This window comes from Hoplias malabaricus, chromosome X2 (assembly GCF_029633855.1).
Source record: "Hoplias malabaricus isolate fHopMal1 chromosome X2, fHopMal1.hap1, whole genome shotgun sequence".
Classification (NCBI taxonomy): domain Eukaryota; kingdom Metazoa; phylum Chordata; class Actinopteri; order Characiformes; family Erythrinidae; genus Hoplias; species Hoplias malabaricus.
In genome coordinates, this window is record NC_089819.1 from 13,099,693 (window position 1) to 13,116,082 (window position 16,390).

The following is a 16,390-nucleotide window of genomic DNA, read 5'->3' on the forward strand; positions in this document are numbered from 1 at the left end:
TGAACATGCATTAAAGGTGAAGTCTATGATGGCAGGGAAATGCTGATCTCTCTGGTTTGTTTACGTTCAGAAGCTCTGTGTCTTTTAAGGTGGAATGGTATGGTTTAAGGGGAAAAAGTGACAACATAAGTAAGAAACAATAAATAAGTATTTCCCACCTATGGAGCATAAATAAATAAATATCCTCATCTCAGTCCATGCTTTTCAACATTTGGAGTTCTCTCTATTGTCTAAAAAAAACCCATAAGTCTTTGCTCTGCCATGAGCAGAGAAAGAGAGAGAGAGAGAGAAAGTAGCATACCAGACAGAGACAATTAGCTTTTTAACCATTTACAGACACTGGGGCTTTGTAAACGCAGTACACCTGTTTCAAGCCTGCAAACAGACTGGAGAGATAACAAATGGTGAGGAAACATATTGAGAATTTTACTAAGATTGTGAATGTCACCTTTAACACATTTTGTGGTCCATGGTCCCTGTTTACAATCAATGTATTTTGAGACTCTGCTAAAGTGTGCGGCAATTAAAGACTACAAAATGCTAGAGCTTTAAAGGCGATGTTCACAATTTTAATAAAATGCACTTTTTTTGTTAAGTTTCAGAGAACATTTCCTCACCATTTGCTAGCTCCCTGGTTTGTTTGTGCGCTGGAAAGTGTTTCAGTTTTTGTACTCATAAACTAAATTAAACTGAATCAAAAAGTAAAGCTGGACATCAATCCACCAACTGCCCGGAGTTGAGCGAACAAAACTAAAATTTATTGAACTGAAGTTATTTGCATGATTTAGGCATCAGTAATTCGGGTCTACAAATATCTATACAACCTTGTGTAATGAGTTACTAACAGGTTAGAAAGTTGGAATTTATGGAACATAAAATGTGTTTGTCTTTCTAGGCTAAAGAGGCCTGTTTTCAGAGAGAGTTAATACATATATCAACCAACACCAGGTTATAACGCATCCTTTACAAGCGCGCACACACACACACACACACACACTGCAGTTATTTGTGTGTGTGTGTGTGTGTGTGTGTGTGTGTGTGTGTGTACAGCTGACAGACTGGAGGGCTCTTCTCTCCTGTGGATGCTGTGCCACAGAAGAGCCCAAACATGTCTTTTTTAATTAGTTGAAGAGATGACAAACGAGCTGCTACAAATCAAAAGGTTTAAACCACAGCAGCCCCTTGACTCTGAGCCAGATTTCACCCAGTGAGAGTTTGTCTGGGTGAATTACAGATGAAGGAGTTAAGGGTCACAAGTTATTAATGCCAGTCCCGAGTAGCATTATGGAATGTCATGTAATAAGCACTGTGACATTCCCTAATAAACATAATGTGTGTGTGTGTGTGTGAGACTGTGTGTATACATCAATGTCCTTTCGATACACTTTGTAGTTGTGTTACTGGCTTGACTAATGTTCTTGTTGCTTAATGCCATCAAATCCTCACAGAAATATTCAAACATAGTGTAAAGCCTGTCTGGATGAGTAGAAGTATTGCAGTAAAAGTGGAAAATGTACATAGGTAAACTCTTTAAACACTTTTTAAATTGGAACGTTCTTTGTGTTTGTCTCTTTAAACTCTTTTATATTCTGTTCCTGTTTTCTGCTTTGCCCTGATGTAACCTCTCTGCTACAAGTCCAAATAAATTAAACATGCTAGATTTATGTGTCTGTCTTTCAGCTCATGCACACCCCCTCCAGCAACCCCAAGGTCCACCTCAGCTGAATGGACCTGTCTACTGCACAACACTCACATTGTCCCTTCCAAAACCTCCACCTCTGCATTAAGGTTTCACACGGCAGAGGTCATGCGGAGAGACCACAAAAGATTTATTCATAGCATGACAGGTAGCTCTGCAGGTCCAATTCCTCTGTGATTTCTAATCCTCTTCTTAAAAAGCCATTTTTGACAGACTAAACTGCTTTTAAGGACACTAATTAATTAACCAATTATGCATCAATTCATGTTTTTGTTTACCAAATGCCAAAAAAGGGCCTCAGGCATCTGGTTTAAAATGGAGCTCGCTTAGAACCGCGGCGGACGCTACAAGTTACATCTTCTATAATTAATGCAAAATGAAGCCATTTACTTCTGTGATGTTGCAACACCCACCCCTCCATCGAGCTGCGGAGCAGAACAGGTGATTCCAAGCCATTCTAAATTCATGCTTTTAGCTTATATAAACGATGCCTATGCTAATGAGCACCACAAATGCTTCTTTCAAATCATACAAGGTGCTTTTAAGGGCCCGTATAATGGAAAACAAAATTACCTTCACTTTTCAGAACTTAAATGTTTGATGATTACACCATATGGGAAAGTATGTTCAAGTATTAAACAACATAGAGACCAAATACTGAGGCTTTCAGACCAAAACCTCACATATATAAACTTGTTTGTTTGTTTTAGGGGCAATTCTCAGTTTTCTCAGTTTAGTTAATATAAATTAATAATACAGAAATCATTTTAGTGTATTTTGGTCTTTTCATCATGAAATCAAAGTGTTTAAAAAAGTTAAGCACAATAAAAGCAGAGATGTAAGCTTTTTGCTCTAAAAGCAATGGTATGGTAACTTCAACATTTTACTCTTTGTGTTTTTATTGATCTTATAACAAGCAGTGCATTAATGTACAGCAGTTATCATCATATCAGTTCAGAAAAAGAAGATCTCCTTCCTGAATTGCTACAGACACTTTGCTTTAAAATATATGTAGTCATGAAATGTTTTGGGAGACTCGAACTTCAACATCTTAAAGTCATGACGGATGCCCTTCGGAGCTAAAGTGTGTGTTGATGATACCATTAATTTGGCTCTGCACTACATCCTGCAACACCTGGATGGCACCAACACTTTTACCTGTGTGTTGTTTGTAGACTTTAGCTCTTCTTTCTAAATCATTGCTCCTGATCTTAACTGAATAAACTGTGGCCACCCAACATCCCCATCTGTCTGCTCCTGGATTCATGACTTCTTGCCTAACAGGAAATAACATGTCAGGGTGGATGACTTCATTTCGGACCCTCTCCGCCTCAGCACTGGTGCTCCACAGGGACGTGTGCTTCTCCTCTGCTCTACATCAGTGACTGAACTTCGATCAGTTACACTATTAAACTCATCACTTTTGCAGATGTCACAACCCTGATCAGCCTCATCTCAAACAACCTCCTTGTTCCCTGAGGAATTAACACATCTGGTGATGTTTTGAATTTTACAACTTGGAGCTAAACAATATGGGCTGCCTCAAGTGCTGCTGGCCCAGAAAATCTTAATGAGCAATTACATTTAAGAGACTAGCTTACCAAGGTTGGCAGAGAAGTTAGCTTACCCAGGCTAGCCTAGGCCATAGGCTAGCTATCTATATGTTTTGCCTCAATGGCTGTCTATAACCAAGAATTAATATTAATTAATTATTTATTTGAACATGAAGGATACCAAGGTTCAGCAAGAAGCCTGAAACTATTAAAGCAAAAATGCAGAGCAGGCAGAAACCGTGCTTGAGAAGCTTGTGGGAAAATACTTTTATTTGATTTGATATTAAATTTTATCATCGGGAAGGCTGCTTTGTGTTACATTTTGAACGTTTTTTGAGGGTGTGTGTAGGGGGCAGGAGTTGCATTCTTTTGATTGTTTTTTTGATTGAACTTTTGAATGTTCAATAAAAGAATTAAGCATATATAAAGTTCTGCTTGCAACTAATTATGTGCCATAGTTATTACTGGTACTGTTATGCCTTCATGTCTGCTGTTGACAAAAAACGGTACATTGATGATAGCATATGATATAGTACCTTTAAATTATCCAATATTTCCTATTAATTCCAATAAATGCCCATATATTTCCCAAAATTTCAGAGGAGAGTTTACATTTTGCAATATCACCAAAGTTCCCAAGCTAAAGTTCCCATGGAAAGTTACCAGTAATTTACTTGAAATTTATCTGAAATTTTCCACCCCTTTGCAACCCTAATCTTCACGCACCAAGTGTAACTGCTGTGAACAGCACAATGTGCAGGGTAAATCATCGGCTGTCGGCTCACCACCCTTGAAGATCTGTACTCTAGGAAGAGGGCGGGGAAGATCATGGCTGACCCCGCACACCCCAGTTACTCTCTCTTTCAGCAGTTTCCATCGCAGCAGACACTGAGACTGAGAGCTCTGAAGTCTCAGACTAACCATTACCCTTCTCACATCCAGCTGCTTTAAACAGTATAATTAAACACATACACTTTATACACACACACATACACACAACAACCCACTCACAACCACACACACATACATGCACACTCACACAAACACACATTAAGTTGGTGCAATAAACCTATTTTATAAAATGTTAATATCTACGTCTATTTATAATTGTCTGTTCACTACATATCCTCCATTGCACATATTTTACTTGCTGCTAGTTTGCTCTTGTTCTGTCTATTTTAGGTTTAATTAATATATATTTTATTACATACTTAGATTTAACTTTATGTTGACACCTGCACCAAGAGAAACTCCTTGTAAACCTGATATCTAATTCTGATTCTGATTAAAGGTGCATAGACATGCTGAACTTAAAGTCTTTCTTGACCAGATTTTCTTGCTCTTCAAATGAACCAAGTTCATTAGTACAAAGCAGCTAATCAGACTAGAGATCATTTACATATGCCAGTCTTTTTATTACTTAAATGATGAAATGTGTAAAACTGGCTGTATGCTTTGCAGCAGGAAACATTACATGAGGTTACCTAAGGTACCATTCTCCAGAGCTTAACCCTCAAGGTAATCAAAATACATATGTCAACTACAGCCATGTACATCATTTACAACACACAAACTTAATGATTACATTTAAGAAATGACATCTGGAACCTGAGGAAACAAGCAAAATAACACACCTGTACCCATAGAAACAGGCTAATGAAACAATAGACAACTATCTAGACCTCTATCAATAAAAACAATGCAGCAAACCCTTAGGGAAACATATACTATTCAGTAAATGAGCCATAGATAAGGCAGAGGCATTGCCAGGCAACTGCACCTCATACATCAAGTATTGAGCCAAGCTGACAATATCTCAGTAGCACAGAAATCCACAATAGCTTTAGGTAGTGTAGTGTCATTAACCGTATGAAAATAACTGTCAAATTTACCAGGACAACATTCAACCCAATACAGTCTCTAGGAACTTCTCCTGTGATTCTAATTATGTAATGAATCAGTTAATAAGGGTCCACACAATAACTTCAATAAAAAGACCAGTGAAGACAATCACAAAGCTTCCCATTCAAGCCTGTCTCACTGAATAATAAGTGAAAGGCTATGGATCAATAGATGGAAATAAGCAAAATGGCTTACTAGGCTTCCCTTAATTAAAGATTCTCTGTCTTTTAAGGCCAAATGGATCAGCTTTCAGAGGTTTAAAGAAAGTACTGACAGTTTAATGATTTTAAAAGCTATACCATTGTAAACAATATAATCAGTTCAATAATTCTGATTAAAATGTAGAAATGTTCCAATGTAATTAAAATAGAGAAATTATGTTTATTATTATTGATAATCTATACAGAAGTAAACATAACTATAATCCAAAACACATTTTTTTAAACGGTTCATCTTCTATAACCGCTTCATTTTGATCAGGGTCACTGTGGGTCCAGAGCTTACAGAGAATCATTGGACAGAAGGCAGGAACCAACTATGAACAAGGCAACAGGCCATCACAGGGAATCCAAAAAAAAAAACACATTTTGTTGGATATACATTTGAGAATGTTGGCTTCAGTATCAAAGCCATAATTCTGGTATTGTGACAGTGCTGACCAAGAGTAAATCGCTCCCAGGATTTATCAGTCCAGCTCTATCTATCTCATCCCATGTGAGCACACACAATCTTAAGCGATAAAAGCTCTTAGTTTGGGGATTGATGTGCAATTTGTGGACATTTAGTCTGGATCTAGGTCATGCCCCATGACACATCTAGCCTTCACACTTGCACTAACACTTACTGCACAGTACAGTGCGAAATTCAGAAAACACTCTTTGTCATTTTCAGATCACTAACAACTAGAAAAAGAAAGTACATTATCCAGTCTATATTTTATAAAGTGGTTTCATCCTTCACCTTTCGACAGCTGTGTCCTCCCAATAAAAGCTGTTAACTAAGTCATAACTGAGATTATGTTCCTCTTTAAAAAGACACTAACCTTCATACAAGCAACTCCACACATACAACACAGCCGCCAGTAACACTTCTTTTTTTTACACTCATACGCATCTAAAATTGCTTAAAAATCATAGATTAGATATAAGCAATATGTTTCCTAAACTAAATTCCAAAGATATACGCTGTGTTCGAAACTGTGTCCTATTCACTATATAGTGCACTATTTTGGAGCTCCACCATTCTGTAGTAGTGCCTGAAAACATAGTGGACAATTTTCAGTGCACTCAAACAATCCCATAATGCACTGCAAAAAGTAGTGTACAACCATTAGCAGATATCAGATTACCCATAATCCACTGAGTTGTTTGGTAAAAACCGACATGAGGTAGAGTCCCAAATCATTCACTACCCTCCTGAATTCAGTTCCCTATAATGGTGAACTATATAATGAATAATATAGGGAATAGTGAATAGGGAACCATTTCAGACACAGGGATAGAGAAAATGGGAATTGTAGTAATCATGCAAGACTTAGTAGACCACCAAAACTGCCCCCTTCAGATAAACAGTACTTAAAGGAACGCTGGGTACGATTTGGTGTTTTTCTCCTGGGCTCACCCTATAGTGGCAGAATTTTATTCACGTTTACAACACTGTCCTGAAATCAAGGCAGTGGATGAGGGTATTGTGTAGTGTCCCTTTAAAGTAAAATGCTACCTACTGTTCCTCAAAAGCATTCATCATTTTGAGACAGAAGAAAACAAAGCTTCAGTTTTGGTTTAGATCTGACAACATAAAGAGGTATTTCTGTCCATTTTTCAAGTGTAATATTATAACAATGTGAGTCTGAAAAGATATGTAGCTTTTAAATGGCTATTATAGGGGAAAAAAGAAATGAGCAGAATTTAAATTTCAAGACATGCAGAATGGTTTTAGGGACTGATGAGGTGAAACGTGTAATTGTGTTTACTTGGATAATGAGAAACAGAAAATGCAAACCAACTTTTGAGGATGAACTTTGAAGGTGTGGAAAACATCTCTTCAGATTTCTTATACCTGAATGAATGGAAGCTGTAGTAAAGACAAAGCTGTGTTTGGAATATTGTTGTTGAGGCCGCTGTGTAATTTTCTGTTAAGTACAGGTTTGTAATTTTTACTTGGTCTCTGGCTTTTGCACAGTATACTGTACAAGATGCATGCACCCTCACACACACACACATACACACACACAGAGCCTCAGAACTCCAAGACGGGAACACCAATCATATCAGTACAGCTATTTGTGTGTGTGTTTGTACAGTTGTCTCTTGAGGGCAGGCCTGTACTTTTCATAGACGCTGACACTTGAAGGCATGCAGCCCCATTATAAAGATCAACACAAGATGTAAAAAAGTCAACATGTGGCACGGACGGTCTGCAGGGGAGGATTATGGGTAAGATGAGGCCACTGACAGAAGCCTGCACTATGACTCATCTCCATGGTGACAAAGCTGTCACAAACGATTTGAACTTGCGTGCTATACGTGATGGAAAATAAAGGGAAGATATACTGCATTTTTGTCTTGTACGTAGTTAATAAGCTTACAGTCTGTAACGAATGTGTCAGCCTGAGTTAGTTAATGTTAGATAACTGCTGTACACTGTGGCTGCCTGGGTCTAATAAACATACAGCTTCTTTTATCCCATATTTTGAATTGCAAACCCTGTGTGTCTGTTATTATAGTTACTGCATTGTGTGTATTCAGAGTCTGTTATCTCAGCTGCACAGAGTTGATGGCTTCACTGTTCTATAATTGAGAAACACATGAACTCATCCACACAATTGAAAAGAGTTAAAATTCACAATAGGCTTCAGTTCAGCCGTAAATGTAGATGGAGTTCTTGTATTTATTGAACTGTCCATCTTTTGCTACAAGTGTAAAAAAAACAGCCTGGGTCCAGAGATGCGCAAGGTTCTGATTTGTGGCATCTGCTCAGTTTGAAAAAGTAATCAATTAAAACGGGCTTTCCCATTTAACCAGAAATTATTGATTCCATATTGGCATAATCTAGCCAGCTATTTTACACTGTCGATATTTATCTCAGTATTTCACTTATTATTATTTGAAAATATCATCTGATATTTCTGTGTCAAAATCTACTGCAATACAGACCAAGAGAAACATGTGCAAAATTACTTAAGATAAATTGATTTAAACTGAAATATAAGATTTGTTTCTCTTCTTCTCTAAAGGTACATTGATGGAAATGTGAGGTTTTGTTTTAACAGTCACTATATGCTTTTTTTTTTTGGCACATACATGCACACCTAGAAACAAAGGCTTGAACGGCATTTGGTTCAAATATGTATTGGCCCTAGTTGAAAACCAATTTATACTAGGATTAACCGGTCTATATATCAGCCTATTTGAACAAACACACCAGGCACGTGTGTTTAAACAGACCCAAGATGGGCCTTGAGCCCCTGCAGCACAAAATGCAATATGTGCTCCCAAAGGATATGAAAGAAATGTTCCAATTATTAAGGCTGCAGTGCTGATTTCTTCCACTTATTTTAACAGAAGTAAGCAGGAAATGTTCAAACATGTTTAAAACAATCTACAGGGCATTTTCTATAGTTCACAGAAATGTTTCATAAAAGCAAAAGAGCACTTGAGATTGTGCATTTCCATAAATAACATCAGGGCTGTGAAAATCTACAGCACTCACCCTCTGCTCATACCTGCGACTATCACAGTAATCGCTGATGTTATTCACTGTAACACACACCCTGACTGATCTATTGCTTACGTAAAGTTCTTTCCCATCAAAATATTCCACAGGGCTTTGAGTCTACTTCTGCGCTGCATCTTTTCTTGCACAAAGATCTGACCCGGAGAGTTTAAACAGCGGTATTTTGATGGTAAACATTATTTCAGCAGGTGCTCAAAGTCTGTTTATCAGTCTAGCTCCTGTGCCTGCTGCCATCATTAAAACGTCTCTCAAGAGCATGCCTTCAAGACACAAAGGCAAAGTTTGTTTTCCAACTTTACTAAATCATTAGGAATGTCTTTCAAGTAAGTCTCCCACGTTCCACAGCTTCATTCACTTTCTGCAGGACCCTCCCACAAACTGTGAAATTCTCTCAAATGAACATGCATTTGATGCAGGAACATACATCAGTTTCAGAAATAATATACAGGCAGCAAAATCACTGTACCCCAGGCATGCTTTTAAAACCATGCTTATTTATTTTTAATTATTTTCATTTCTTTTATTTCTAATCAAGACATTATAAAGTATAACATATTTCTTCATTGGTGTCTGCAAAGAATGCATGTTTACATTAAATTACACAAGTGCCAGAACTTCCAAATACAGTGTCAGATTTTTCAGTATTGTGAGTGTACACTCTTTGCTGTTGCTGCCGTTCAATATGTTTTTAGCACACTCACATTCGGTTTTTCAAAGACATCAGAAAGGATAGGTTTCCACAAATTCCCATTCAGTCTTAGAATTTGGATGTGTTTCTGGATTTACATAATCCCAGTAATACTGATTTTAAATGTGTATAAATTATAAATATGTATTTCCTTGTAGCTTTATCAGTAAGGGTTTCCTGCCATCTTTGCGTTCTTTCAGACCCATAGCATTCAGTTGTGTTCTTACTTTAAATGGGTATTATTTACCATTTTCTCTCTCTCTCTCCCGCTCTCTCTCTCTCTCACATACACTCTCTCACTCTATCTTTGTGTGTATGTTCTCTTGACATTTGAGGCATGATGCTGTTATATTTATACACCGTGTATTTTTTTATTAAAAATGAACAACATCTATGGAGTTTTTTTTTATTACAGGGGTGAAGGCAGGCTCCTGTAAAGAACAGTGAAAAGGGTCCTACAGAAGCCATAGAAACAATATAAGAAGAGGTGACTGCAGAATTCCACACCTGTGTGGTCCACCCACACCCTGACGGTCAGCAAGCCTTCAGAAAACAGCAGGTACACTGCAGAGAGGGTTCTGTAATTACAGCTTTCAGTCAAAATGAAGCAGAAGATCTCTTTACTGAGACAAAAGCTTTCGATTAAATGCTACGGAGGATCCATGAAGGGCAAGAGAGCCATGTCACATCTGGATTGACACATAAACTAAAACCTGGATGACACTGAGACACTGATTAGGAGCTAAAAATATCCGCAGCCACATTGACATCATCAGCATCAGTGCAAACAGACAGCCGGGCCTGTCACTCATCACCAGGAGAGCGCAACACAGGCAGAATAACCGAGCTGCAGCTACAAGTCAGAAGAAAAATATTATTATCACTGCTCCTGTACCACCCTGCTGCTCCACAGTGTGACAGCTGCTTTCTGCCTTTCCTCCACAATGCGTCTGGATGACAAAATGGAAAAGGCTTTACTGCCCTCTTTTGGCAAATAAGTGCATAACACTAAGAAACTCTTGCGCGATCTGTTTTGTAGTAACACCACTGACTTCTACGAAGGTTAAAGTTGAATTCCCTGCTCAGGTAAACGCTATCCCCTACCACATTCACAATCAAGATTCCAGAGAAAAACATGTACCAAATGCTGTATTTGAAAACAATAATTTGTAGCCTAGTTATGGTGATACCTATCTCTACACCCAGTAGTCATTACCAGCACATGTTGGTTTTCTACTGGCTCCCAACTCTAGAGTTACCAGACGTCCTCTTTTAGCCGGACATGTCCTCTTTTTTAGACTTAAAAAAATGTCCGGGCGGAATTTCACAACCGTCCGGCATTTTGTTTTTCTAGAGCTTACATAGAACTTCGAGAAGCGTTTCGTTCACAAACTAGTCCCGCCCTCCCCTACTCCGATTGGTTCGCTTGAGTGAGAAGGGGGCGTGGTGAAGTAGCCTAAAATCTTCTGCTTGGACGGTCTGACTGTAGAGCTACCGTTATTGGTCATTAACCTTCTCTGTAAACATTTAATTGGTCAGTCTGCACTTCAATAGTCCTTGTTTACGTCAGGCAAAGCTCATGTACCTACCCTCATCTCGAGCAGCTATGCCGAAAGGTAGATGTAACCTCTCGGATGAATTAAAAAAGAAATTCCCATGTTTTGTGTAGCAAATAAAGGTGTAAATGTGTAAAGGACCCCCCCACCCCGACGTGTCCTCTTTTCCACCATCTCAGATCTGGTCATCCTACCCAACTCACAGGAAAGAGGACTTGTTCACTCACTCACACATTAGTTCACACATCCAATTACTCACTCACTAACACACACACACACTATTCAGTGTGCTATTCAGTGCTTCCCACCAGTCAATGCTTATTCACTGTATCATATTTTCTGTACCTTTCTTTTACCTCCATTGTTCTCCACATTGGGGCGGCACGGTGGTGCAGCAGGTAGTGTCGCAGTCACACAGCTCCAGGGGCCTGGAGGTTGTGGGTTCGATTCCCGCTCCGGGTGACTGTCTGTGAGGAGTTGGTGTGTTCTCCCCATGTCCGCGTGGGTTTCCTCCGGGTGCTCCGGTTTCCTCCCACAGTCCAAAAACACACGTTGCAGGTGGATTGGCGACTCGAAAGTGTCCGTAGGTATGAGTGTGTGAGTGAATGTGTGTATGTCTGTGTTGCCCTGTGAAGGACTGGCGTCCCCTCCAGGGTGTATTCCCGCCTTGCGCCCAATGATTCCAGGTAGGCTCTGGACCCCCCGCGACCCTAAATTGGATAAGCGGTTACAGATAATGGATGGATGGATGTTCTCCACATTTTTTATTATACCTTCCCTTGTTCTTGGATATAGCATGCTAGTTTGTGAGAGACGTGGGGAAGATATTTGGTATATGGGAATGCCCCATGTAATGTGGGACAATAAGTCACCCGCCAAAACCCTGTTAGATTTTATGAATTAAATTAACTCCCTGGGCCACAAAACCAGTGAATATTCTGATATCTAATGATCATCAACTGTGCTTGTAAAGCACACATACCACTGCTCTAAACTAAGTTCAAATGTGTTAAATACATTCATCGGTTCTGTATGAACAGTCTGTGAGCAGTAAGCTAGGTGTAAAATCATTAGAAAAGAGAAGTCCCATCCTCTCCCCAAAGCAAACCAAGTTTCATTGCATAATGCTGCACTGCCCTCTTCTGGATGAACCACTCTACTGCAAGAAATACCCCGCATTTCAGCCTGCAGATTTTAGACTTTATACTTGGTGGTGGAGCATTTCTGTATGAACTTGATAGTGAGGTCAGGTACTGATGGTGGATGGTCAGTTCTAAATTCATCACTCCAGAGAATTATTCGACAGCCCGGTGCCAGGGGTTTGTACATTTCTTGGCACTGCATGGTGACATTTGGCTAATGTTTGGCTGAGTTTTCCATTCATTTCTTGTCTATAGACTCTACAACAACTGTGTGTGTGAGATTAGGTCAAGGACTGTATAACAATGGGTGCACCTGAGTGTGTGGTTCATTTTTGTCATATATTGAACATGTACTCATACTGGATGATTATGTTTGGATCATAGACACCATGATATTCCTTCACTGTAGGGAATACTTTTCCACGTAAACACAGTGTGTGTATGTGTGTGTGTGTGGTGGGGGTGTTATATAAGTCCCTAATATACACTATTGTAGCTAATATCACAAACTATAAAAGGATGTCTACAAACATTTGGACAAAATAATGCATTGCATTGTGGTAGGTCTGTAATTACTGCTCGTGTGTGTACATATACACCTCAGCATTAGTGGGTGGGGTTAATCTCCAGTAAGCTGATATATGTAACGTTATTGGTTTTGGGCAGACTGAATTTGCAGCTTAGATTCTCCTTGTGAGATGAGGAGTGAACTGGTTTGTCCGTGGTACATTTTAGTAGCCATAGTAGTTAAAAGATAAGCATGTGAACAGCTTCTCTATCATACACGTATTGTTACTTTCCAATGAAAAACACATCTCCAAAATAACAACTTTGTCAGGAGCAGGGGGAAACCTGCTTAACATAAAAGTAAATGTAAAAAACTTTCTATTGGTTTATTCACTGTGAAATGTTTACACAATGTGAAGGACAATCGCTGTGTTCAAATGATGTAGTAAACTAAATATTGACATCCACTCTTTCAACATGCATTCATTCATTATCTGTAACCGCTTATCTAGTTCAGGGTCACAGTGGGTCCAGAGCCTACCCAGAATCATTGGGCACAAGGCGGGAATACACCCTGGAGGGGGCGCCAGTCCTTCACAAGGCAGCACACACATTCACACATTCACTCACACACTCACAACTACGGACACTTTTGAGTCGCCAATCCACCTACCAGCGTGTGTTTTTGGACCCTGGGAGTAAACCTGAGCACCCAGAGGAAACCCACGCAGACACAGGGAGAACACACCAAACTCCTCACAGACAGTCACCTGTGTTACCTAGCTAGTAGCTGAGTTCAGCAGTACTACATGAGTGTCCACAGTACATCCTTTGGACTTAAAGTGTTCATTAAGTAATTAAGAAAAATGTAGGAATTGCTTAGCAGTAGAATGCCTAAAAGTTATGTCTTTCTTTGTAAAATAACAGTTTCCCATTTTCATAAAGCAATCCCATACAATATTGAATTTAAGTCCAATTTGAAAACCTAATTATTTTCGAGTCTTTTTAAATTATTTCAGCCATTTGTTCTTCCTTGGTTTACGTTGTCTTGCCCTCAGTATCTTTCCACAGCATTTTATTGTTAGATTTTTTTTATTTCTTATATTTCTTTTATAAGTATGTTTTATAATTTTATCAAAACTAAACATGGAGAGGCAGCGTTTAGCTCCTATGCCGCTTTTAAATGGAACCAGCTGACTGAGGATATTAGAAGAGCCCCGACTTTAGACACTTTTAAATCTAGACTTAAAACTTTCCTGTTTGAGCAGCTTACAGCTCAGTTTAAAATACTCTGCACTTTTATTTCTGTAACAGCATTTTATTTATTTTCTTTTATTGTATCATTTTAAACTGTTTTAATCATTTTACTCTTTTTATGTAATTGTTTTATTGGACTTTCATGATTTTATTCTGGCTTTTAACTGTTTGTTTGTTTGTTTTTTCCTGTAAAGCACTTTGAATTGCTTCTGTATGAAAGGTGCTCTATAAATAAACTTGCCTTGTCTTGAATTGACTTGACATTATTTGGTATTTTAAATTATCTGTATATTTTATAGATCCTACAGAACATTTTCTAAAGCTGGTGAAAAGCAATGGTTGAACATCATGGTGGTCTGCCCTCTACTGGTAACTTACACACATGTACACGTGCAGACACACACACACACACACACACACACACACACACACACACAGAGACTTGAAACTTTACTTTTTTTTTGTTTTCTTGCTGTTGTTTTGTTTGTAAGCATTATCATTATAATAATTTTAAGACTAGCATTCTGGGAAATCTATTCAGACTAAGATAAACTAACTTTCTACAGTTTCAGAAGAAAACAAAAGTTCCTACTACTTTCAAAATAAAACAATAAAACTACTAACCAATCAGTACAAATATGGAACATCATGCACCATATGAATATGAACATTAACAGGATACAGAAACTCCTGCTCACCTTCTGTGAATGTGTTGTGAGGTGCTTTGTTTGTAGCACACGACCAGTTTTAGCTTTAGAATTTTACTGTTAGAACTGATTATTTACAAAATAGTTTAGATGGCATTATCAGTGACAGGATTAGATTCATTCCTCAAAGAAAGCTCCAAAATGTGTTTTTGAAAAGTTAAATGCTGAAGACAGGTTCCCACTGAAAACATTTCTCAACACATCAGATAGTGATATTATTGAGTGATAATAGACATTTTATTGAGCATTTGTTTTTTGTTTAGTTTTTTTTTTTTTCAGCTCATTTTTGTACATCAAAATATTTTTAAAAATATGTAAATGACAGGGTTATAGCTCAAAAATGCTAATTTGAGAAGTCTTTGAATATTTTTTTCTTGGGTATAAATTGAAATTCTATTTTTTTGGATGATATATATATATATATATTGTTCCAAAAACATTTTCAATTTTCACCCCAAAAAAAAATTCAAAACCTTAATCTTCAGAGGGAGTGTACTTCAGTAGAATACTTTTTTTAAATTCATTCCCTACTGAAGATTAAGAAGGATTAGTTCTTTTCCTGTAAAGTTACATATATATAATATTTACATAAAACATACATTTTATGTAACATAAATTGTACATTTTCAAGAGAATGAAAAAGATTACAACATGTATAGTGCCTCAGTTTTAAGAAATTATATATTAAATAGGTCAGGGTTTTCCAATGGCCTTAAAATGTAATATAATGCTAAAAGATTTTGAAAAGACAGTTAGACTTTATTTGAAGCATACGAAATCCCACTATTTTGTATACAATTGTTTATCTACACAATTCTAACACTGAGTGTATCTCTGTGTGGGAACTTACCTGATTTGTGGGCAGAACGTAGGCAGGTGAGAGAGGCATTGAGCCGAGCACACTCTTCCTCACTGGCCCCAAACTTCTGCAGCGTTTCACACACCTCCTCATCAGACATTTCCAACAGTGCCTCCAGGGTGAGCTCACCTGGAGAAATCTCCTACAGCACACAAACACAGAGAAAATGAGATCCTCTAAGGCATATAAGTGAAATATATCAATAAGAACGAAACCTTCAGAAGAGCTCACACATGTCAAAAAAGGGAAAAGCAATTTCTATTATGATAATAATCTCTGCAGACCTACTGGGATCCTAATAGCATGTTAGTGCTAAATTAATAGTTTCACTGATGTTTTTGAGTGTTCTAGATTAAGTGCAGACATTTAAAGCTTGAAAAGGGCCTTCCATTTTTATGTGAAGCTCTGATTTTAGTAAGTGTAGTAGTGCGACCTAATGATTCACTAATGTGATCAAATACACAAAGCATAATCAAGATAAACAAGCATTCAAATTTTGAATCTTTTGAAAAAAATAAATACTTTGTGTAACACAATCCATTAGAAACTCATTTTCATTCTCTAATCTTGATCAGAACAAGAAAATGCAGCTACATCTCATCACCACAAGGGGGTTTGAGCACCATGGAGAGCTCCACATGTAAAATATTTTCACGGCTCATTTTAAAGGGTGAAAATAACTAAAATGATCTATAACTGCATCTGAATTAACATTAGAATTGAAAAATGCAAGTAAAATAAGTAAAAAATAAGTGATAAATGTTTGTCAGATTTGATAAAATCCA

The 16,390-nt window shown here is 37.9% G+C and overlaps 1 protein-coding gene across 2 annotated transcripts in view; it reads right to left on the minus strand.

Annotated features, from left to right (window-relative positions):
• The window catches only part of LOC136676922 (kinase suppressor of Ras 2-like), a 125,442-nt gene that overhangs the window by 93,359 nt on the left and 15,693 nt on the right, over nt 1-16,390 (minus strand). For both annotated transcript variants that reach the window (XM_066654221.1, XM_066654220.1), the window contains exon 3: nt 15,597-15,747. In XM_066654221.1, the coding sequence (XP_066510318.1) occupies nt 15,597-15,747 (151 nt within the window). The remainder of the gene's footprint in view (nt 1-15,596; nt 15,748-16,390) is intronic.